Source organism: Cricetulus griseus, chromosome 10, assembly GCF_003668045.3.
Source record: "Cricetulus griseus strain 17A/GY chromosome 10, alternate assembly CriGri-PICRH-1.0, whole genome shotgun sequence".
Lineage (NCBI taxonomy): Eukaryota > Metazoa > Chordata > Mammalia > Rodentia > Cricetidae > Cricetulus > Cricetulus griseus.
In genome coordinates this window covers 32,280,864-32,306,815 of record NC_048603.1, presented here as the reverse complement: position 1 = coordinate 32,306,815, position 25,952 = coordinate 32,280,864, and the positions used below count along the sequence as shown (strand labels likewise).

Sequence of the window (25,952 nt, the reverse complement as noted above, 5' to 3'; positions counted from 1 at the left end):
TATGAATGGAAGACTTGTAGTCTATGTTTCTGGTTTTTGTTTAATTGCCAGGAGAAAGGGCATCTTGTTCATTCCTGACACAGATCTTCTCTGGGCATTGACATTTGTAGCAGCATATGACAGCTACATCTCTCTGTCTGACGGCTCTTCTGTGATACTTTCCGGAAACCCATGATATACTTCCAGGGCACCTATGTTATCAGCTTTCAAATGAGCTATTTTATTTATGTTGGCTTTGCTTTTCCTTTCCTTGTTTTTTCCCTCCCAGACTGATGAGCCCTGAAACTACACTGCTGCAGCCCAGGGAAGAGGAAGGGGTGAAATATGAGCGAACCTTCATGGCGTCTGAATTCCTGGACTGGTTGGTTCAGGAAGGCGAGGCTACCACCAGGAAAGAGGGAGAGCAGCTTTGCCACCGACTTATGGAGCATGGCATCATACAGCATGGTGAGTGTGTCTGTCCGTGCTTGCCGCAGTGACAAACAACCTCATAACAGCATACACGTATTCCTCATTCCTGGGTCCGAAAGTCAGCTGTGCCTCTGGGCCATGTAACTTGCTTCTGTGTTGAGAGTCAGGTTCCAGTTATGTTTCTTGCCTTGCCCGTTCATCGTGACATCAGTTTGAAGGGATATGTTACTGTCAGGTATTTCAGCAGATGCTAAAAAGGAAAGGCAAAGTCTTTTTTATTTTTAATTTTATGTCTGTGGGTGTTTCATCAACATGTGTCTGTCTGTGCCACATCAGTGTCTGGTACCCACAGAGGCCGGAAGAGGGTGTCAAGTCACCTAGGACTGGAGGTGCAGATGGGGTTGTAATTGCCATGTGCATGCAGATTGTTGAACTTGGGTCCTCTGGAAGAGCAGACAGTGCTCTTAATGGCTGAGTCACCTCTCAAGCCCAGGAAGGCAGATTCTTAAAGAGCTTCCAAAAGTTCCACTTAGGTATGATAATCGTGATTCTGTATAGAACTGGCCCTCACAGTCATATAGTCACTTTGCATGTGAAGTCAGGAAGATTGGGCATTCAAGGTCTTTCCTGACTACATTGCAAGCTCAAAGTCAGCTTGAGCTACCCGAAATCCTCTCTCAAAAACAAGCACTAAAATATTTCACAAAAGGAATAAGCAATGTTGTTTGTCAGATAAGCAAGGTTTATCCTTGACCTTAGGGAAGTAGTGTTTGGGACAGGAAATTGAACTGTGATGCAAGCTGCATGGTGAAGCGGCCATACAAAAGGGTTTTGTAAACATTTTCTTCCTTATGGGATAAATTGCAATGATGCAATATAATCTTTGGTTAAAAATTTTATTATCTTTACTGTGTAACAACAACAACAAAAAAAACTTTAAAGTTTAATTGGAAAACATACCGAAACTTGATGGCAGTTTCTGTGGATCAGGGACTGGGGCAAGGCTTAGCTGGGGGGTGGTTTTCATTGGGGTCTCACCAGAAGCTGTGGCCACACTGAGAGGTAGGGCTATAGGACTGGGAAACTCACTTCCACAATGGCTGCCTGGTTGCCGAACTCCACCGGTTCAGCCAATTACTCTCTCTTTCCTGGGAAGGGAGGATGACCTCATTCAACAAATGTAGACATAATAGCCAAGAGTAGGCACAGAGCTCTCATTTAATGACCCTGCTGTTAGTAACAACCCACTCAGTTAATTTCCCTGCAAGGTGTGGGCTTGGGACAAGGAGGAGGAAGTCGGAAGCATGTGGTCATTTCAGCCCAAGTGCATGGAAACGGTGGCATTAGAGGCTGTGCGCTCCTTCCCCTAACCCTCCTCCTTCCAACTGAGGATTTCTGTCACAAGAACACCAACTTGAGAGATAGTGAGCAACGTTTCCCTAACTCTGGAATGCAGCCCTGTAGGGGGTCAGGAAATGCACACCCTCCGTGACACATGTGTGGGTGTCAGAGGACCGCTTGCCGGAGCTTGTTCCTCGCTTCTGCCATGTGGCTCCCAGGAATCAAACCCAGGCTGTCAGGATTGGCAGGCAACAAGCACCGCTAAGCACCGAACCATCCCACTGGTTCTATGACACAGTTTTAGAAAGCCATTTCCAGCACTAGAAATGATTAATACATGCCAGGCAGTGGTGGCACACGCCTTTAATCCCAGCTCTCGGGAGGCAAAGGCTAGCAGATCTCTGTGAGTTTGAGGCCAGCCTGGTCTACTGAGGAAGCTCCAAGACAAGAGAAACCTTGTCTCAAAAAAAAAAAAATAAATAAATAAAAATAAAAAAAAACAAAAAACAAAAAAAACAGGAAAAAAAAAAGAAATGATTAATACAAATGTAGATTTTTTACCCCTCATTGTGACCTCTGTGGACCTTCAGGGTTACCTGGGAACATGATAGAAATAAAGAAACTCTAGCCCTGTTCTGCTGCTCCCCACATTCTGCTGAACCTCACCTATGTTTTACCAAGATCCCCATAAATTAGAATGTACATAAATAAGGTGGTGAGCATGATGGCATAAGTCTGTAATCTCAACACTGGGAGGTAGAGGTTGGAAGATAAGGAGTTCAAGGTCATCCTTGGCTCCATATCAAGTTTAACGTAATGGGAGAGGTACAAAGCCCAACTACAATAGAAAAGAACAGGGCACAAATATGTAGTTTCGAAACAAGTGTTGCTTTGTAAAACTGTTATTAATAAATGTAAATAATACTGATGCTCATACAGCTTACATACCTGCAGAGAGGCATACATAGTGAGATATTGTCATGTGTTGAAACCTAAAAATTATTTGGTGTTGTCAAGTATTTAGAAAGTCACCTCTATTTAGAAACTCACCTGTAGAGAGCCATCGGCTCCTTTGGCTTCCAGTTTATTCCAGGGCATCCCCTCCTGTTCACTACTCCCATGATGAACTCATCCTGACTGTCGATGACCTTTTATGTCCATGGCTGAGCTAAGTTCAGATAAAAGCATGGTGTCAGGTTGTTCCCAGGTCTTATGTGGCTGATATTCCTGGGACTATAGACTATATGGTGGTTATAGAAGAATCATAAACAGTAGAGGATATTTTATGTGTGTGATTTCTTTGCCTGTATCACATGCATGCCTGGTACCCACAGAGGCCACAAGAGGACATTGTATCCTCTGGAACTGGACGGTTTTGATCCTAGGACGGAATGAACCTGAGCCATTTCTCCAGCCCCTGATCATTGTATTCTTAATAATTTTAGTAGAACCTCTTAAATCTAATAAAGTAGCTATTCTTTAGATTTTTACTGCATTTGATATGCTGTCTGTCATCTTAACGAAACTGTAAGAGAACAATAGAGTATTGGTGACTAAAAGGCAGGTATCCTTATTAAATCCATTTTGTGGTTCAAGAAATAAAAATATCAGTAACTTAAACAGATTGTTGAAAGCCTATCAGGTAGAAGTAGTCAAATGGGCATTACTGCTATTAAGTGTGAACTTGGAATCTGTTAGACAGGCTGCCATTTTCTCTAGTGAGCAAAGACAATTTTTTGTTTGAATCTACCATCATTTTACTCCAGAAAGACAAAGCCAGATGATACCAAGTTCTATGAGAAAACCAGTTTCTTACGTTACAGTCTACTGACTCATTCTGTGCCCGAGAGAAGATACCAGATGCCAGGAGTGTTTTCCAAATGATTTCCAAGGAACAAGTAATTATAGCTCAATTACAGTGTGGTTTTATAATGCTGTAACCCCCATGCCATAAAGATGAGCCATCGAGCATAAAATCAAGGCATTATTAGTAGAGAATCTGAGTGTGGGAACAGGTTCCTTGGGCTGTAGGAGGATGAATGATTCTATGTGTAAGAATCTGGAATTCAAACTCCTCTCCCAACCCATTTCACTGCTAGATCACTAATTCAGAGTTAGGAAAACACAGTCACCACAGTTAGTGTCCTCAGGGATGCTCTGAATCGTCTAGCCAATACTTCATTTCACAGGTGAAACATTAAAGCCAATCAGACCATGGGGGCTTTGACTACAAGGTTTCTGAATAAAAGTGGTCTCCTAGGTTGCAACCAGTCAATGTGAGCATTGGACCCTCTCAGGAAACACTGAACTTTGTCTGTGAATGGTCAATGATGCTCCTGTCAAAGCAGGACTTGTTAGATGAATAGATAGCTGCCGTTCATATTTATGGACAAGCATATGTCTGTGAAGGTATATGTTCATACTTACACAAACGTGTAGCCAGAGTTTCTTTCCACCCCGGTCCTGCAGCCGATTAGTCCGAAGGAAACACATGAAGACTTATATTAATTTGTAAACTGTTTGGTGGGTAGCTAGGCTTCTTATTGGCTAGCTCTCTCTTAATTATTAACCCATTTCTATTAACCTATGTATTGCCACGGGGCTGTGGCTTTCCAGTAATCCAGCATGTTACTCCTTTAGCAGCATAGCGTCTCTCGAAGCCTCTCTCTGCCTCCTCTTCCCAGACTTCTCCTGGTCTGGTAGTCCCACCTATGCTTCCTGCCTGGCTACTGGCCAAACAGTGTTTTATTCATCAACCAATAAGAGAAACATATACAGAAGGACACCCCCATCACAAATGGCACTGGTATACAAACCCTTTAAACAGTCTTCATCTATTTGCTGTGCTGGCCCAAACTCACATTATGGCCTAGGCTAGCCTCAAACTCATTGAAGTCCTCCCGCTTAACCCTTCCAGGTGCTGGGATTGCAGTTATGCACTGTCACGCCTGAGTTTTCAGCCCCTTTTTTCATTTTGACACAGGCTCTTACCAGGTTATCTTGGCTAATGGCTCAGGGAGGCCTGGAATTTGCAACCCTCTTGACTCAGCCTCCCAAGTACCTGTGATTACAGGCCTTCACCACCAGGCCTAGCTCTTTTCTTACTTTCTAGTGCATTTATATTTACCATATACTAAGTACTGGGCTAAATACTTTATAATATATCAGGTAGCTAATATGTCTATATTTTTCATATGATTGTATATATTCTGATTAAATCCATGGAGGCTTAGCACATGTCTGAAATTCCAGTACTGGCTGAGGAGATGGTGAAGCAAGAAGGTTGGAGGTTAGATGACCTCCATAGTAGGTTTCAGACCAGCTTGGCCTAGAGTGAGAATTGGTCTCAAAATACATATATACATCATAATTCTTGTAGCAGTTGTAGACCATTAATGTTAGTACTGAAATTTAACAGTAAAAGTTTATGAGGTTCTGAAGGCAAGGTTTAGATGAGTTCACCAGAACCAAGATAAATGATAAATAAGTGTTTTTAGGGAAACACTCACCCAGATAAGAGTAAATAACCACTGTGGTTTTCCTGCTCCAGAAGATAAAGTCTCTACCCTTCTGATGCTCTCCGTGACCCAAGAGATCGCACGCCCGCAGTTCCTGTACCTTAAAGGGGTCACGTCTGCACCTGAAACCACCGCCAAAGGGTGTGGCCACTCCTGCAAGTTCACTGGCAAGGCGAGATGCCACTACAAGGTTCAAAGCTTTTTAAGATATTTTTGCCAAGATTGCCCCAGATAGGCCGTAGCAACTATAAGCACTGTGCCTAAGAAAGAAGTTTATTTGAGCTATGGATCCAGCTCAGTTGGGAGAATGCTTGCCTAGTGTGATTGACACCCTAAGATTGAGGTCAACACCACAAAAACTAGGTCATGGTGGCACTTGTCTGTAATCCCAGTGTTTAGGAGGTTGAAGGAGGAGGGTCCAAAGTCTTAAGGTCATCTTTGGTTACATAGCGAGTTTGAGGCCAGCCTGAGCTGATAAGACCTCTACTAGCGATGAAGAAGGGGCTGGAGAAACGTTTCTGTGGTTTAGAGTACTTGTTGCTTGTGCAGAGGACCCAGTTTCGGTTCCCAGGACCCACATGGTAGTTCACAGCCATGCGTGACTCCAGTTTCAAAGGAGTCAATGCACTCTTCTGAAAGGAGAGGAGGGGAATCTTCTCTGGGCCAAGTGTGGGTGCTGTTGGTGTGGCTCTGGCACAACGGAATGAGCCCCATTGTGAAGGATTCACAGCCTGGATTTTGAGCCTAGCTCTAGCTACTAAATAACCATCTTTAACCTTTCCATCTACAGATTTCTTAATGCAAGAAGTTAGCTTCTAATTTTGACTTTTTGAGTCCCCCTAGCCAGAGAGCCTTTGAACACCTACACGGACAGGGTAGCCGTAGAAAGATCCATCATATAATGGCCAAGATAGATAACCGTGCAAGATCAGCAGGAGAGCATGTGATCAGGAGAAAAGGAGGCACAAGCTTCCAGTATGGTCTCCGGGCACTGGCTCCTGCCTCAGTGCAGGCCAGTCACACATATCCAGCGCCTCTGCCCAGGGAAGCCCTACTGAGACTCAGAGCCCACTAAGGGCACTGCTGTGGGGCATGGGTATCGGCAGACTGCCGGCTTCACCAGCCGTGACTGCTAGCATTCCAGACACTTGGAAAGAAAGCAGGTGCTCTCCATAAATCACACTGCCTGTGGATAAAATACACCTTCCTGTTGTGAGCGGGCAGAGTAGCCTTATCAGCCAGTGGCGTAGGAAGCCTTCCAAAGGCAGCCTTCCAGAAGCTACCCAGAGCACAGCCCCCCGTAAGCAGGCACTGCTATTGGGGATGCTAGATGGTTCTTTCCCACATCCCCTGATGGTGAGAATTGAATCACAGCACTTAGGAACAGCTCTGGGCACAAAGGTCAGCTCTGATGGCTTTCTCAAAGGTCAACGTTTGTGTGTGCTCTGGTCACATAAATCATAGTGACCATTTATAGAGCTCCTACTGTCTTTGAGCCACTGTGGTAGCATCTAGTCATTTATTTATTTATTTTGGCTTTGGAGGCTGTCCTGGAGCTAGCTCTTGTAGACCAGTCTGGTCTGGAACTCACAAGATCCACCTGCCTCTTCCTCCTGAGTGCTGGGATTAAAGGCGTGCGCCACCACCACCCAGCATCCTTTACGTTCTTACTTGGCTTGATAACTCTCAGCTGGGCATTATCTGCTGTGGTGGTTTGGATGAGAAATGCCCTCCACAGGTCCAGTATTTGAACACCTGGTTCCCGGTGGTGGCACTGGGTGGGCTTTAGGCAATGCGTGTAGCCTCGTTTGGAGAAACATGTCACTAGGGGTGGAAATGAAGAGCTTAAGGCTGCACCCTACTTCCAGTTTGCTGTCTCTGCTTCAGCTTGCCTTTGAAGATCTCTCAGCTTCCTGCTCCTGCCTGCTGCTGTCTGTCATGCCTCAATTCCATCAATTCCATCCTCATGGACTCTCATTCCTCTAGAGCTCTAACTCCCCACCCCCACCCCCCAGGGGGGTGAAAAAACTTGTGTAAGTTCCCTTGGTCATGGGGTTTTAGCACAGCAACAGAAAAATAACCAATAAATATATATTCTCATTATTTATTTATTGTGGTCTATGCATATGATACAATGGGAAGGAATAGAAAGGGGTAGGGTGTGTGTGTGTGTGTGTGTGTGTGTGTGTGTGTGTGTGTGTGTGTGTGGTAAGAGGAGTCCAGTGTTCTCCTTCCGTCTTTCCTTCAGTTGTGGGGATTGAACTCAGGTCATCAGGCTTGCATGAAAGTGCCTTTATCCTCTATGCCATCTCCCGGATCCCAGCTGTCTCATTTTCAGACGCTCAAATAACCTGCTAAAGACGAGAACTAATAAGTAATAGATTCAAGGTTCAAATTAGGGCAGTTTTAGAAACTACCTCTCACCCACTGGGGAGGAGCAGATGCTTACTGTTAGGCCCACTGGGCTAAGAAAGAAAAAAAACAAAACTGTTGGCTCATAAAATCTGAGCTGTGTTGACTGTATTACAGCAACTCACATGGCCTGGCAGAAGCTGCAACTTATTAAAAAAAAAAAATTGTTAGCCCATAAAACGTACCTTTTCTCAAATACTAACAACCTTGGGGTTTTTATGTAACTTTCGCAAGTAGGGTGGACACACTGGCCTGATACTAAATATTTCCCCAGCTGCCTTAGCTGTCAACTGGTTAGCGTAGCTCTAAGTGGCGAGAGATGAAAGCCAGATAATGGCAAGGGTAAACCACTCAGAGCTGCAGCAGCTGACCCCGGATAACCAGGCTCCTGCTGGCCTGTCCACACACAGCATCTCCTCCTCTTCCGCTTTGGCCAGAACACGTCAGCAGTATCAACACTTAATAAGGCCGTGCTGGCTCTTCCTTTTAAGTCTGCAATTATATTAAACCTTGCAATCTGCAGAAGAGTACTTTTACCTACATTATCTTTGCAGTCCTCCCAGCTGCCCTAGGGTAGCTCTGATTATGCCATCTTAGGGGAAGATGGAAGCTGGGACATCTGCTCAAGAGACAAGAAAGATGCCAGGTTCAGATAGAGAGGGGTGGCGTCGTTCTAGTAACCAAGGTCATTCATGGAGGTCAGCCTAAGGCTGAACAAAACTGAATAAATAGTAAAAATATAAAGAAGGAAGGGTGAGAGAAGGATTAGAGAAAAATAGTTTTCTTTGTGCCCTTCTTGAGTTCTTAACAGAAATCCCCTCTGACAAAGGAGAGATTGTAGTGGCATCTTGCCTTGCCAGTGAACTTGTAGAGGTGGCCACACCTTTTGGGTGTGGTGTTAGGTGCAGACTAGGCCCATTGAGGTAGAGGAGGGGTTGGCTTCGGCTCTCTTGGGTTTCAGAGAGCATCGGAAGAGGCCAGGGAAAAGAATTGAGTCATATGAATCATATACTAAGGTTATACAAGGCCCCAAAGAGCCTTTTAGTGACTTTTTGCAAAGATGACTAAAGTGGTACAAATAGGGGTAGCAGATCCAGAAGCTAGATAAGATAAAAAGATCATCTTCAGATATGGCCCAGTTGCTGGAGCACTTGCCCAGAATGCACGCATCATGAGCTCACTCACCAGCACTGTGTGAAGCAAGCACTTGGGATTTCCGGGGGGCAGTTAGAAGTTTGAGGTCCTCCTTGACTATACATAGAGTTTGAGGCCAGCCTGGATGGCATAAGACCCCATCTCAAAAAAAAAGAGAAGTCAATAGAAGTTTAATAGCACATACGTCTCTTGTATACCTAGAGATGGTCCAGGGAAATGAGTCACCCTGAGAACCTGGGTTTAATTCAGGATCCCGTGGTGAAAAAAGACAGACTTGCTCTGACTCCCATATGATGGTGGAATGGGGTAAAAACAAATTCCTAGTGTTACGGATGATTTTAGTGGCTCTTGGAGTCATACTGCTTCAAAAGGATTTAAGGATTAAATAACAATGTGCTTTTCATATTTTTATCTAAACCATTTCTCTTTAGTAAATTTGGTTTTTTTCAGGTGTTTGCAGCTTATTATATAGATTTATAGGCTGAAAAAAATAAAAATACAAGTTTAAAATGATGAAAGGAATTCTTAGTATACATAGGTCACAAGAAAGTCAAGACATGATTTGACTGTAAACATGGTCCATAATTGTACTCATGAAATTCTCTTAGTTGTCAGCCATGGGGGAGGGGCGTGTGTGTGTGTGTGTGTGTGTGTGTGTGTGTGTGTGTGTGTGTGTGTGTGTGTGTGCGTGAGTCAGATAGGGAACAAAAGCTAAGGATCAATGAGAGAGCACTTTAGCGTTCACGATACCCTGGCTTTAATTCCCAAAACACACACAAATATGAAGGCTGAGGAGCTTGATCAGATATTAAGGGTAGTCAGATACCAATGGTGGGAGGATTCTTCTGAAATGATATAGCAGAATTCTTTGATAAAACTGGGTTTGACAGGGTGGGAGATGGGATCACGGCAGCCTGGCTAAAGTATCGCCAAAGAGAAGCATTTTGAGAGGTTACGAGGTCCTTGCTTTGCCCTCCTTCCCTGTCTTAGGGTCTCTGTTGCTGTGATAAACGCTATCACCAAAAGCAACTTGGAGACGAAAGGGTTTGTTCAGCTTATGCTTCGCCAAGTTCCTCATCAGAGGAAGTCAGGACAGGAGCTCAAGGCAGGAACGTGGAGGAGAGCTTACTGGCTTGTTTCTCATAGCTTGCTTTGCCTGCTTTCATATAGCGCCCAAGACCAGTCCAGGGGTAGCACTACCCACAGTGAGCTAGGCCCTCCCAGGAAGTGGTGTGGAGACAGACCCTGAAGGCGAGCTTACTGGCTTGTTTCTCATAGCTTGCTTTGCCTGCTTTCATATAGCACTCAAGATCAGAAGTTGGGCCCTCCCATATCAATAACTAATTACAAAAATGCTCCAGGCTAGCCTACAGCCTGATCTTAATGGAAGCATTTTCTCAATGGAGGCTCCCTCTAAGATGATGCTATCATGTGTCATGCTGATATAAAACTAACCAGTGCATTTCCTTTTCTTTAGGGCCCTGCTACTTATATCCTCTTGTTTTTACCTGCTGAGCCATTCCCAAGCCCCCTTCGTTTTCTTTGTGCCTGAATGATACTCTATTGTATAGATATACCATATTTTCCTCATTCCTCATTAAATATACACGGATTCCATAGATTAGCCATTATGACTAGTCCATAATACCCACGAGTGTCCAGGTATCTCTTTTATACGCTGACTTCATTTTCCCCAGGGCAACCGAATCATGGTAGATCTGTTTTTAGGCTTTTGAGGGGCTTTGTACTATATTCCACAGTAGCTGTGCCAATTTGCATTCCGCCAGTACTTATGAGGACTCCTTTTTACCTCAATTCCTTGCCAGTGTCTATTAGTTGTTTATTATTATAGCTGGGCTGAGATAATTAATAATCTTATAGTAGTTAATGATGCAGAGTGATTTTTCATATGTAGACGAGCCATTTTGTTTTTCTCTTACACACATCTCTGAGGTTTGAACCTTGGGTCTTGTACATCCTAAGTAAACGCTCTACCACGGAACTACACCCCCAGCCCTTCTTGCCTAGGCTGGCTTTGAATTCACTTTGTAACCTAGCCAGCCTTAAACTTGGTATACGGCTGCCTTAGTACTCTGAGTAGTTAGGATTATAGGTCAGTACCCCCAGAGCCAGCATTAGTTTTTCTCTTGAGAAAGTGTACTTTCAGATAATTTGTTTATTTTTAAATTGGATTTCCTCTCGATTATCATAGTCTTCTTTTTTTTTTTTTTTGTTCTCTTCCTCATCATGCTTCTTTTTTTTATGGTCCAATATAATCTTCTCAGAAGCCATAATCTAATATAATGTCTGTTTTCTCTATTTAGAATTTCCAGGAATTTGGGTTGGGATGTAGCTCATTTGGTAGTCAGGCATGTACAACGCTTGAGTTTGATCCCTGATACCACATGAATCATGGTGGTACAGTCAGAATGTCAAAACTAGGGGACAAAGTTGCTTGGTAATGTCACATACAAAGATGTTGGCACACATAGTAAGTACTGATTTTAGTTAAAGAAAAACAGGCCTGTAGCTACACCAAGCTTTAGGGGAGATGCTAATTTGATGCAGTCTTTCAAATGAGAACATGATTGTGAACGAAAGTTTTTCTTCTGTGAAATATTTATCACTGTATTCCTATCCTTCTTGGCTGCAGTCTGCCAGGTGTCACTTGTTTCTGTAGATTCAGACTGTGTTTACCATAGGTACCTACCTACTCCTACCTCACGCCCTCCTGACAGCATGTCACTCTTCATCTCCTGCTATGGTCCTCCTTTATCCACAGACACACTTTGTTTGTCTTGAGACAGGATTTCACACTGTAGCCCAGGCTGGCCAGGAACTCAGTACACAACAGAGACTGACCTTAGATTCACAACAGCCCTCCTGTGTCTGCCTCTTAAGCCTTGGGATTGCAGGCATGAAATGTCATGCTGGGCTTTGTGTATTTGCCAAATACATTTTTAATTAGAGCATGAGAATTTCCTAAAATATAAGCACCCGGTCTTTGTGCAATAGATATGTATTGGCCCCAATGTCTGCAGTTTCTGCGTGTAGGGTCTTGACTAAGTAGAGAAGGAAAACATTTGGGAGATAAGATTGCATTAGTACTGAACCCATTCTGAATTTCTTGTCATTGTTTGCAAGACAATACAGCAGCAAGTGTATCATATTTACATTGTGTTCGGTATTGTAATTTGTAATATTGGAAGAGAAATGAAATTTACAGGAGACTAGGTAGAGGTTATGTGCAAATAGAGGCCTGTTTTATATACAGACTTGAATATCCATGGATGCTGGTATCTGGGGGTCTTGGACTCTGTCATGTGGATACCAAGCGAGGACTGTATGTTAGAAGTACAATCTTCTCCTGGGTATCCAGCTTGGTTTCTCTCAGGTAATGGAAGTATTTGACTGGTTTAAGTGATGCTATTTAATGGGACACACATGCTGGGTCTCAGGCTTTTTAACAGAGCATACCAGATCCCCACTGTGCAGTGATGGTTCAAAGTACAGACTATGGTATGTCCCACTCCTTGTCTCCTTCAGTTTTTACTTCCCATACTACAGGCATGGGCTTGGCTAAACCACTCATGTTGGGGAGGATAGTAAGAGGACGGTGGGGGAACCTTTCTTTCAAAGAGTGCATCAAAGCCAGGCATGATGGTCCATGCCTATAATTGTAGCACCAGGGAAGCACAGGCAGGAAGGTTGGGAGTACATGGGCAGCCTGCTGTATAGAAAGGTCCTGGACAGTCAGGGTTACCTGAGATCTTGTCAAAAACAAAACCAACAAAAAAGTGAATCATTTCAAGCAGAGATTCTTTCACCATTTGAATCATCAGGTCCCTGGTGTCAGCTCTCCCTCCCCTCCCAGCTTCCAGCCTGGGGCTTTGGGTAGGTCTGTGACCTAGACCCACCTGTGTTGTAGTAATTGCCCTCAAGGCATGTCATCCTTGCTATTATGCTGTGCTAGAGATTCTCCCAGGAGCCTCTCTCGATCTTCATTCTGAGCCTATATTAGTCAGGGTTCTCTAGAGAAAAAGAACAGGTAGGAGGTGTGTGTATCTTTATATGAACAGCATTTATTAGAGATGTGGTCTGAGTGGTCCAACTGTGGCTGTCTCCCGACAGTCAAAGAATCCACTAGCTGCTTGGTCCACGAGACTGCTTGTCTCAACTGGTCTTGCCTCTAAGACCATTGGAGGAATGAACTAGCATTCATATTCCATATTCTTTATATCGGCTGGAACCAGAAGGCATGGCCCAGATTAAAGGTGGATCTTCAGTCAACAAAAATCCCTCACAGGTTCAGCCAAGAATTTAGCTTTTAGTTAACACCGGATGCAGTCAAGTTGACAACCAAGAATTGCCATCATACAGCCCCTCATTTTAACCCAGTTTTCTTGGTTGACATTTCAGTGTCAATACATCTGGGCTATTCAAATTCTTCTCTTCTCTTTTCCTCTCCTCTCTCCTCTCCTTACCCTCCCTTTCTCCCACCCCCTCCTCTCCATCCCTCTCCTCCCTTCCCCTGCCCTTCCCTTCACTCTTCTCATCCTCCTCCCCTCCCTTACTCTCCCCCCTTTTTGCAGTACCGACGGTCAAACCTTGGACTTTGTATGTGCTGCCATTTAGCTGTATTCCCAACCCGAGACCAGCACAAGAACTCTCTAGCCTTATGATAGAAAACTAAATGATACTATCCAGAAGTATGCACGGGACCTGGCACCAAGTATCACTCAGGAAGTGGTAGCTGATTGTCTGTGTTATCATTATCATCAACGTCTGCATCATCGGATGCCTTTCGGGGAAAGCTTCATGCATGTTTGACCCTATCCAGTTCTGACTTAGTACCATACGCTACATAATCGATGTAAAGTCTGGACCTTTCCTCTCACTCTCCCTCCTTCTCTGGGGGTAGAATCCAGGGCCCTGTATGTGACTCGCAAGCCTTTTTAAATAACTTACCCCTGAAATATTTCAAACAGATTTATTCCATCAGTTCCAAAAGCTCGAGAATAGACTCTGTGGTGGTTTGAATGACAATGCCCCCCCCCATAGGCTCATATAGTTGCATGAACTGTTTGAGTAGCTGTAGCCATATGTCACTGAGGATGGGCTCTGAAGTGGTTTTAAAAGTACACTCCAGGCCTAGTGTTTGTCTGTCTGTCTGTCTGCCTGCTGCCTGCTGCCTGCTGCCTGTGGATCAGGATGTAAAGCTCTCAGTTACTGCTCCAGCACCATGCTGCTTGCTTCCTGACACAATGATTGTCAGCTAAACCTCTAAAATTGTAAGCAAGCCCCCAATTAAATACTTCATTTTTAGAAGAGTTGCCTTGGTCATGGTGTCTCTTCCCAGGAATAGAACACTAACTAAAACAGTGTTATGTGTTTCATTTCTTGAATTATATGTCTGATGCATTCTGGTTTTCATTTTTAAAAAATGTGGTGGTTTTGTTTTGTTTGCTTTTTATTTGTTTGTTTGTTTTGATGCTGGGAACAGAACCCAGGCTCTCACATGCTCAGTAAACACCCTCCCCATAAGATTTATTCCTGCCCTTCTTTTTATTTTTTTGTTTTGAGAGAGGATCTCCCTAAGTTTCCCAAGATGACCTTGAATTTATGACCCTCCAGAGGAGATGGGATTATAGGCCTGTGCTTCCCAGCAAGGATCAACAAAAATACTGTTGTCCTTAGACCCCTTTGCTCTTACAGCACATTCTGGGTCTCTGAAAAAGAAACCTCATTTCTAGAAAACCTACCCTTTGTTCTGTGAGTTATAACTAAAAAGAAAAGACTGATAATGTTTGGGATGCCCATGGCTGTTATTTAGTAATGCATAGGGAAATATAAAACACAGTTTGTGATGCTTTATCAGCTTGTCACGATCTAGAATTACCTGGAAGACAGGCCTTTGAGCATGCGTGAGGGCTAGTATTTGGGGGGTAACTGAGGGAGGAAGGCACACCCACTATGGGTGGCCCCACTACCTATGCTGGGATCCTGTGGAAGTAAATGAGCTGAGCACAGTGTCCATCTCCCTCTCCCTCCTAACTGTGGGTGCAATGTAACCAGTAGCTCCAGACTCCTGTCACATGGTTTCTCCATGGTGATGGACTGTTCCCTGGCCTTCCTCGAGTTGCTTTTGTCCCGGCATTTTATCACAGCAACAAAGGACCACCGTGCTCACACTGTTTCTCAACTCTCCTTTTTTTTGTAGGAGAATTGGAGGTAGCAGAAAACTGTGCAGTGAAGTGTTGCATTTTGATCTCTCTCCTATTATCTTGACTAAAGTTACTTTGAATCCTTTTTCCCTACTTATCCCATCCCTCTTCCCCTCAGCCAGCTAGATCATTATAAGTGTGTCCTCACTTGGAGCCTTCAAGGGTTGTTTTGTTCTAGTAATATCAGCTAATAGGATTCTGTGCCCTAAAATCAATTTCCTGCCTTCACATCCTCTTTGTAATGTCAGGGCGGAGGAAGTCATTATTTTAGCCCATGACTCACTGTTGTTATTGCCTCTTGAAGAGCTTTGTATCCCAAGTACCTAGCACATCCTTTTGAGGAGTAGGCACTCAAAAACAGTTGCTTAATCTTCTTTTGTCAAGGACTCTGCTGTTTTGGGACACTGGGTCCTTCAACGGTTTCCTCTTAGGATGATGTGAAGTCGTTGCTTATGGCCTGAAGCACAGCTCAGATTGTCTGAAAAATAAATAGTTTTGCAAATCAGGGATGGTGATGCCCACCTGTCATCTCAGCTCTCGGGAGGCGAATGTAGGAGGATCGGAGTTCAAGGGCATTTTCTGCCATCCTCTGCATTGTTCTAGGCCAACTTGCCTGGACTATGTGAGACCGTGTCTCAAAAACAACAACACAAACAACAGCAAAACTTCCCAGCCATTTGTTGCGATCCACACCTGTCATTTCAACACTGAGGAGAATAAGGCAAGAAGTCAACATGGGTGAGTTGCAGGTCAGCCCTCTGAGACATCGTCAAAACAGCAACAAAAAAGTTTTCTGTCATAATCCATTAGCAACACATATAAAGCATATTATTGGTTTTTTTTTTTTGAAATCTTGACAAGTTTTTGAAAATATACAATATGTGCTACACTGATCATGTGCTTGGTTCAAAACAAAACAGTGCAAATCCCTCCCTCCCTGAACTTCATTTATTTGTTTTTTTATAAGTAGACTGTCACTATGGAGACGATTTTGGCTTCAGACTCAGCCTCCTCTTCCTCAGCCTCTCAGATGCTGGGGTTCCAGGTGTGTTGTGTTGTCGTCTCTTCCTAAGGAACATGTCAAGGATGAAAAAAAAAAAATGCCTTTCCTCCCTCCTGCTCCATAAGTGGCTCACAATCACAAATTGAGTTGAACTATAGAACTCAAGGTGCTGTTTTTCTCTTTGTCCTTAGACCCCAGGTGTGGGTGGGATGGAAGTCCCTTTAGATAATAAGCTTCCTTTATTTCTTTAAGTCTGCTAATATCATCTTACTAATTTCTTTGTTTTAATTGATTTTTGCATTTTAGTACATTAGTGTTTTGCCTGCATGTATGTCTGTGTGAGGGTGTTGGATCCCCTGGGAACTGGTGTTACAGGCAGTTATGAGCCACCATGTGGGTGCTGGGTATTGAACCCTAAGTCCTCTGGAAGAGAAGCCAGTGCTCTTAACTATAGAAGGAAGTTTCTATCCCACCCTGTCCTGCAGCAGTTCAGTCCCAAACAAACACACAGAGGCTTATAAAAATTATAAACTGTTTGGCCTATTGCTCAGGCTTATTACTTACAAGCTCTGACAAGTTAAATTAACCCATAATTCGTATCTATGTTTAGCCACGTGGCTTGGAACCTTTTCTCAGTAAGGCATTCCCATCATGCTTCCTCTGTGTCTGGTTGGCAACTGTGTCTCTGCCTTTCCTCTTCCCAGAATTCTCCTAGTCTGGTTGCCCCGCCTATATTTCCTGCCTGGCTGCTGACCAGCATTTTATTTACCAATATGAGTGACAAATCTTTGCAGTGTACAAGAGCATTAACCCACATCACACATCCCTCATGCCTTCTGAGTATTTTATGGCACACGGTGTATAGGAGTCCAGCCCTTAACCAGTAGCTTCTGAAAGCATCTTAGGTAACAAGAGCCTCCAGCTATACATGGCTTCAGTGTGCTGGCGGTGTCTGCATCTCCTGTTTAATATCCGTTTTAATGCCACAGCCAACTTGCCTAGTATTCCCAGGGCAGGAGAACTAGAACTATCAAACAACAACCAAGGGTTAGGTGATTGAATATGCAAATAGAAAGTAAAGCACCCAATGTCAAACCAAGCCATGTGCCTTGGGAATGTCACCAACGAAAAGAAGAAGACCTGGAAAGTCCCAGAAATTAGAAATTGGGACAGAGAAATTTTTTGTTTGAGGACTTGAAGTATAGCTCAGTTGCGTAGTACTTGCCCACCATACTGGACGTCCTAGGTTCAACCCCCAGGTCTTAAAACTAGCAGGGCAGCTGTTGGTAAGATCATAATTAGAAAATGTAAATGATCATCAGAAAGGCTTCCTCCTTCAGCAGATGGGAAGAAATACAGAGACCCACAGCAAGACACCACACATACGGGGGGGGGGGGCTGGACTAAATGGGACAGCTCCACCAAAGTCCCATCCCCCTCCAAGCTCCGGGAGCCCTGTGGAAGAGGAGGTGGGAAGAGTGTAAAAGAGCCAAAGGGTACGGAGGACACCAGGAGACGTCCCGCTAAATCAACTGAGCAGAGCTCACATGAACTCACAGAGACTAAAAAGCAGCCTACACAGGTCTACAGTAGGTCCTCTACTTATCCACTACAGCTTACAGCTTAATATTTTCATGGGACTCGTGAGTGTGTGAGCAAGTAAGCCTCTGATTCTTGTGCCTTCTCTTCAGACCACTCATCCACCACCCACAGGCTGGTTTGTTTTGTCCAACTGCGATGGGATAGTTTTGAATTATCTTATTATATTTTACGTTGCTGTATTTTTGAAGAAAGGGAGTGGATCCAGTGAGAGAGGCAGTGGGGAGGACTGGGAGGGGCAGAGGGAGGGGGAACAACCGGGAAATATTGTAGGAGAAAAGAATCTGTGTTTAGTAAAGGGAGGGGAGAGAATACACAAGGACCAGTCAAGGAGATACGAAATGAAAAACTAATAAAAAATAATTGGCTGCCATAAAAAAAAGTTGTCTCCATATTAGAATGTAGCCTGGGGACTGGTCTGTTCGTGCTTCCCATTTTATTCTCTGGGGAATCTCACCTGCCCTTCATGCCAGCTCAACAAATTTGCTAAACTGAAAAATTAAGACAGACAGAAAAGACAAGTGTAGGTGGGCTTTGAACACTGTCTCCTCTCATACCTTCCCCACCCCTGCCTGATGCATCCCTGCAAGGTCAGCATTAGGTGGGTGGAGGCAGGAGGATTAACAGTTCAAGGCTGCCTGAGCTACATGAAACCTTAAAAATAAAATAGAAAAAAAGTAATGATAATAAAAAATAAAAAAATCAAAGAGGAGAAATGAGTAGTCCTAAGAAACAAATACATCAAACTCTGCATCGGGACATTTGCTGGCATGAGTTCCCCAAACAAAGCTGTAGTTTTGTTTTGATTTAACTCTTTGGGGGCCTGTACATGGAGAAATACTCTTACTTATGATCACCTGGCCTTAGCTTGGCTTGTTTTTAGCCGGCTTTTCTAATTTAATTTACCCTGCTTCTCTTTAACTACTTTTTGCCTCTGGACTTTGTACCTTTTTTGGGTTTTTTGTTTTGTTTTGTTTTGTTTTTGTTTTTTTGTTTTTTTGTTTCGAGACAGGGTTTCTCTGCGGCTTTGGAGGCTGTCCTGGAACTAGCTCTTGTAGACCAGGCTGGTCTCGAACTCACAGAGATCCGCCTGCCTCTGCCTCCTGAGTGCTGGGACTAAAGTGTGCGCCACTACCGCCCGGCTTTTTCTTTGTACCTTTTTTTATTGTATATATCTTTCTTTCCTTCCTACTCCGTGGCTGGTTGTGTGGCCAGGTGTCTGGCCCCTGGTGTCCTCCTCTCCTTCTCCTTTTCTCAATCCACCCCTTAAAGCATGATGCAATAAAGTGTGGATCGCTAAGGAGTCAGAGCAAGTTTACCGAACAGATGTTTTAATAGGAGAGTATTCACCAGATGGAGTCAGTCCCCTACAACCAGGCGAACCATGGAACAGAGAGCCGCCTGTGTGCAACCCTCATATTTAAGGTCTTGCTATGTCACTGACCACGCCCTAGTGTGCGTGGTCTGCATCACCTGTGCCAGCCCCCAAGAGGGTGTGGCTAACATTTCCCCTACATCCCCTCTTCCTTTTATTTCTCCTATTTATTCTGTCTGCCCCGCCTATCCTTTCTCCTGCCTTGCTATTGGCCGCTCAGCTCTTTATTAGACCAATCAGGTGTTTTAGGCAGGCAAAGTAACACAACTTCACAGAGTTAACCAAATGCAATATAAAAGAACACAACACATCTTTGAACTGTTAGACAAATATTCCACAGAATAAACAAATGTAACACGTCTTCAATATTCCATAACACTAAGATCTGTGAAATGAAGAATTAGAATGACTTTAGGATTCAGAGTCACACTGACTCCTACTCCTTCTCCTCCTTGATCCTTTCCTGTCTTTTCCCAAATCGTGGATTATGCTCGCCTGTGTTTAACAAGCATCAAGAGAAGTTGTGCCAGGCTGTTGGCAGATGCTTTCAATCCAGCTGTTCCGGAGGCTGGCATGTTTGTGACCAGCCCGGGGAAAAGGTTTTGAAACCATGTCCCAAAATACAATTATAAAATGGCTGAGTTTGTAGGTCAGTAGTAAACACCTAAACTAGCATGCCTAAGGCCCAGGGCAGTTCCTCGGAAACCCACAAACAAGGCAAATGAACAAGTACTCAGAGCAAGTGATCTTTTTTGAGGTAGAATCTTATATAGCTCAGGCTGGCCTTGGACTCCCTGAAGAAGGAGAAATGACCTTGAACCCCAGGTGTCTCCCCCAGCTATAGACTCCCAGTTGCTGGCATTACAGGCATGTGCTGTCATGCCCAGCTCTAGCAAACGCTCCTTGGATTTGATATGGAAAACATGTCTTGTTAAAGTTTAAAACCAATTGCTTTTCTTTCTTTAGAATATAAACTTTCACATTTGGCTGTTATTTCTTCAGATGTTATATATTATATAAGTTATATAATACTCTAAAGAGAGTTTTGACATCCTTAATACAGTTATATCTCAAAACTTACTGCATCTTACACTCCTTTATTTCATGCTTGCCTTTGACTTAAGATTTGATTTATGTGTCTTCAGTGGGGTTATCTGTAACTTGATCTAGATATCTGACTCAAGTTCATGTTTCTTAGTGGGTGAAAGGTAACAGTGCTGCCCAGGACCGAAGGACAACATGAGCCAAGACTTGTTTCGGTCTTTGGTGGTTTAAGACAAAGAACCGCTCAAGGGCTCCAGGTCAGATCCATGCCAGAACTCTGACATGAATTGTCCATTTGTTCCTCACATGGAAACCTCACAACAAACAACCAAGATGAGAGACAGGTTTAATAAGTTGCCCAAATCACCCACTCAGCTAGTGAATGTTGAAGAACTGGGAGGGAAACTCAGATTGTCTGACTCTGAAACCTGTGTCCTTATTGGGACATGGAAAAAGAAAAATCATTCAAGGCCATCCTCACTATATAGCGAGTTCCAGGGCAGCCTGGACTACATGATGCTCTGTCTCAGAAAACAAAACAAAACAAAAAACAAAACAAAACAAAAAGCTAAATTGGAGCCAGAAATGTGGGCCTGGGTTGTCCTTGTACCCCACTTGCTTGGTATCCTGAGTTCAATCCCCAGAACCCATGGAAAGGTGGGAACAGAGAACTGACTCCACAAAGTTGTGCAGTGACCTCCATGTGCACCAGATCAAAACAATAAAAAACTAAAACTAAACAAAAAAAACAGGCGGCTTGGTGGCCACCCAGCCAGTCTTGCTGAATTGGCAAGCTCCAGGAATGGTGAAGAGAACTATCTCAAGAAAGAAAAAATAGCCAGGTGTTGGTGGTGTACACCTTTAATCCCAGCACTCGGGAGGCAGAAGCAGGTGGATCTCTGTGAGTTCGAGGCCAGCCTGGTCTCCAGAGCGAGTGCCAGGATAGTCTCCAAAGCTACACAGAGAAACCCTGTCTTGAAACCCCCCCCCAAAAAAATGGCTGGGTGGTGGTGGCACACACCTTTAGGCCCAACACTCAGGAGACAGAGGGAGAGTGCCAGGACAGCCTCCAAAGCCATAGAGAAACGCTGTCTCAAAAAACCAAAAAGGAGGGAAGGAAGGAAGGAAGGAAGGAAGGAAGGAAGGAAGGAAGGAAGGAAGGAAGGAAGGAAGGAAGGAATTAAGTAGGGGGTGACTAAGACATTCAAAGTCAACTTATGTCTTCCCATATACACACACAATTGTGCACTGCAGCCACACACACACACACACACACACCCCTAAACGGTATGAAACCGTGTTCCTGACTGCAGAGTGTCTCTTATTTTCTAAGAGTTCCTTAACGTCAAAGCATCTCAGTGAAGTCCCAGCTTGTTTGTTTTGATAAGCAATGATGTCTCTTTTAGCAGACTGTGGAACTGGCAGGCTTTCCAAGGAGCAGATGGTGCCATCTGCCTATTGCAGTGCTAAGATAGATATCTGGGGCCAGGCGTGACACTTAACAGGCGCTCCACTGTTGAACAGATGTGAGTTGCCGATGCCATCACATACAAGCTGTACTCCTTCACTTTTTTGTTTTTATTTTTATCTGGGGAGGGGGGTTTCTTTTTTGACCACTAGAGACAAGGTCTTGCCATGTATCCCAGGATGGCCCTGAGTTCAAATCATTCAGCTTTTTGTTTGTTTGTTTGTTTGTTTGTTTTTCATTGAATTTTTGTCTTTATTTATTTTACATCCAAACACAGTTTTCCCTCCCTCTTTTCCTCCCAATCTGACCCCTCCTTCCTTCCCCCAATCCACTCCTCCTCTATTTCTCTTCAGAATGGGGCAGGCTTCCAGTGAGTATCAACAAAACATGGCATATCAACACTGCAATCACATGTATTATAGCTAGACCTACACTCACAAAACAAACTTATGAAATGCAGTTAAACATTTAAGGAGAAAGAAAAAAATATCTTTCAAGGCAAAATAGTGTCTTAGCAACAGCACAGGTAGTGGGAAAATGTACCATTTAATTTTATTTAAAAGCAGACTGTCCCTATATCTCACTCCCCCCCCCCACCCATTCCCACCCCTGGCTAGCCTGGAACTTACTATTTAAACCAGGTTGGCCTCCAACTTGCTAAAATTTTGCAGTCTTTGCCTCCAAATGCTGAGACTACAGATGTATCTGGCTACAAGTTGACTTTATATATTTTCATTAGTTTGAGACTTTCTTAGGGCCAGAGATCAAACCAGGGCCCTACACATGCTAGACAAATATTCTACCTGTGAACCATACTGAAAATACTTCTGCTGGACTGTTACAGAAGGGAAATGTCTGTTTACCTCAAATAGGTAGGGAGCTCAGAAACCTAAGAAAGAATTTAGCAAGCCTACCTCGAGAGAAATGAACTGGCTGGGGTTACAGGAGCCTGAGGGACCCACGATCAGCTATACCACCGAAAAGTCCCATCCCCACTGAGTTTCTACCTCCTACATTCTTCAAGATTTTTTTTAATGATTATTTATTTTTATTTCATTTACATTGGTTTGCCTGTATGAGGGTGTTAGATCCCTTGAAACTGGGATTATAGAGAGTTGTGAGCTGCCATGTGGGTGCTGGGAATTGAACCCAGGTCCTCTGGAAGAGCAGCCAGTGCTCTTAACTACTGAGCCATCTCCAGCCCCCACTCTTTAAGATTTTTAAGATTACATCTATAAGAACAGGAGGGAGTAGCATTTGAAATCTCAGAGGAGGATGGGAGGTATTCTGAGGGTTTCATTACTCTATCGGGAGAGCAAGTGGGTTCTACTTCCTTAGGCTAACTAGCTGTCTGCTCTGTAGTTCTACAGACCAAGGTCTCTGCTAGGTCATCAGAGTTGCTGTGCCCATGATGGTGACTGTCATGTCAAGCCCAGAACAAAGAATTCCCACACAGTGCTGTTACTACCTGTTATGGCTACACACAGAAACCCTGTCTGAGAAAAACCATACATGCATACATACATACATAAATGAATGAATCACTGGGTTAAATATTGGCTGTGGTACTTTCCTAATAGTGATACTATATTCTGAATTCTTATTTAAACAATCATATAAAAGCAAAGTATTTTACAAAGTGGCACTGAATGAGCATACCAGTAAATTATTCTTCCATGTCAATGTTCCTTTCTTTATCTGTATGAATCACCAACATTAATATAAGCAGGAATTGGGCCTGTTCACACAGGCAAGCCTGAAATTCCAGCTATTTGGAAGGCTGACGAGGAGGATTCCAAATTTTGATATTACCTGGGCTACAGCATGAGTTCAGATTAGCCTGGACAACCTGGTCAGACCCTGTCATAAGATGTAAAAATATATAAAGGACTTGGAATGCACTCAGTGCATCATTACTGTGTATGCGGCCCTATGTTCAGATCCTGGCGCTGCAGAACAATACTGCTCCTAGTGATGATCATAGTTAACATCGGGGCCAGAGGCTATTCCTAGTGATAACTGTAATTAACATCAGGGCCAGAGGGATTGTGCATTGATAATAACAGTGTGTCCTGACTTCCTTTTTGTGAGATGTCAAAGGAGCTGTAATTAGTTAATGTAGATAAAGAGGTTATTGGGTGCATGTAGTAGGTTATGTCCTTTTCCTTGTGGTTATCAAATTGGTGCATCTCCCATCCTAAGTAAGAAATTTGTTAATAATGAGTATTTGAAGTTTTTCCTCTTTTTCCTACAGAGGCGCTATTAATGGTTGTCGTGGACATTCAGGCTTTTATTAAACAAACTGTTATCTTTTAAGTGTGATGATTATAGATCTTTCTTACATCTAAATATTCTAGATATTTATTTATTTATCTGTATGTGGGCAGGACATGGAGGGGTTCCTTTGTGCCATGGTGAATGTAGAGTGGTCAGAGATGACTTACAGGAGTCAGTTCCATCCTTCCATCATGCGTGTCCTGGGAATGAAACTCAGGTCATCCGGCTGGGCAGCAAGCATCTTTACCCACTGAGTTATTCCTCCTGCTCTTAAGCAACATTTACAGACTACACCAACATTTGCCATGCATACTGGCTCATGCCTGTAGTTCCAGCACTCGAGAAACTCGGGATTGCTGTCAATTCGAAGCCACCCTGGGCCATGGGATGAGGACCAGTTCAGTCAGGCCTATAGGCAAAAATAAGAATATAAAAATCTCTGAATTTGACTACCTGCCATATGTCTTCAGAGCCAAGGAGAGAACAGTGGGCCTGATTTTAGTCTGCTGGATGATGTCGGTATCTCTGCCAGCACTCCACTGGGTATCTTATTTTGCTTCTTCCTCAATAGAAACAAGGCTGAGCCATCCCACCTGAAGGCCGCTGTATGATTCCCTGATTTTAAAATTATGTTGAACTGCTTTTCGCCAAGATGGCACCAAAAGTAAAGAAGGAAGCTCCTGCCCCTCCCAAAGCTGAAGCCAAAGCGAAGGCCTTGAAAGCCAAGAAGGCAGTGCTGAAAGGCGTCCACAGCCACAAAAAGAAGAAGTTCTGCACGTCACCCACCTTCTGGCAGCCCAAGACCCTGCGGCTCTGGAGGCAGCCCAAATACACGCAAAAGAGCACTCCCAGGAGAAACAAACTTGACCACTATGCCATCATCAAATTCCCCCTGACCGATGAGCCAGCCATGAAGAAGACAGAAGACAACAACACACTTGTGTTCACTGTGGACGTCAAGGCCAACAAGCACCAGATCAAACGGGCTGTGAAGAAGCTCTTTGACATTGATGTGGCCAAAGTCAACACCCTCAGAAGGCCTGACGGAGAGAAGATGGCGTATGTTTGGTTGGCTCCTGATTATGGGTGTTGCCAACAAACTTGGCATCATCTAAACTGAGTCCAGCTGGCTAATTCCAAATAGACACTTTTTCACCATAAAAAAATTATGTTGAACTTTAAAATTCTTTAAATTTACAGAGGAGAGGCTACCTTAAATGCCTTCCCCTGATAATGAGATTGATGACTGACTTATATGCCACCCGATAGCCTTCAACCAACAGCTGGTGGATGTAGAAACTGACACCCACAACTAATCACCAAACTGAACTAGAATCCAGATTCAGAGAAGGATGAGTGAAGAACTCATCCAGACCAGGCTGGTGAAACCCACAGAAACAGGTGACCTGAACATCGGGGAACTCTTGCTCCCCAGACTGATAGCTGGGATACCAGCATGGGACTGAACCAGACTCCAGGAAAGTGGGTGTCAGTGAGGAAACCTCAGAAATCTATGGGATCTGCTGTAGTAGTTCAGTACTTATCCCTAGCATAGGTGTGGACTTTGGAAGCCCATTCCACATAGAGGGATACTCGCTGAGCCAAGACACACGGGGGGGTGGGCCTAGGCCCTATCCCAAAGGATACGAAAGACTCTGATGACCTCCTATGGAAGGCCTCACCATCCAGGGGGAGCAGAAAGGATATGGGATAGGTAGGGTTTTAGTTGGGGCAGGGTGGTAGGGGAGGACGGGAGGGAGAAGGGAACTGGGGATTGTCATGTAAAACAATCTTGTTTCTAATTCAAATAAAAAAAATCTGCAAAAAAATTATTTAAATTTGATTATTGACTTGGATTTTTTCTCTGTATCTTCTGAAATAAGTCTCTAATATGTATTCATTATTTTTTAGTTAATGTTTAAGAAATTTTATTTTTACCACAAGCTACAGGTAATCCTCCATTGAATTTCCAAAGCATTTTAGATCAAATTTCTTAAGAAATTTGAAATGTTTGTCTTGGAGTTTCTCCTCCCTCTACCTCCTAAGTGTGGGGAAAATAGGCATATTCCACCATGTCTGATCTGCTACTGATATTTTAGGCGGGAGACATTTTGAGACAGGGTTT

At 43.8% G+C, this 25,952-nt stretch overlaps 1 protein-coding gene and 1 pseudogene across 2 annotated transcripts in view; both read left to right on the top strand.

Moving 5' to 3' along the window:
- The window catches only part of Deptor (DEP domain containing MTOR interacting protein), a 156,287-nt gene that overhangs the window by 79,688 nt on the left and 50,647 nt on the right, over window positions 1–25,952 (top strand). For both annotated transcript variants that reach the window (XM_027431694.2, XM_035449690.1), the window contains exon 4: window positions 269–447. In XM_027431694.2, coding sequence (XP_027287495.1) covers window positions 269–447 — 179 coding nt within the window. The remainder of the gene's footprint in view (window positions 1–268; window positions 448–25,952) is intronic.
- Window positions 317–25,110, top strand: LOC113837500 (annotated as a pseudogene).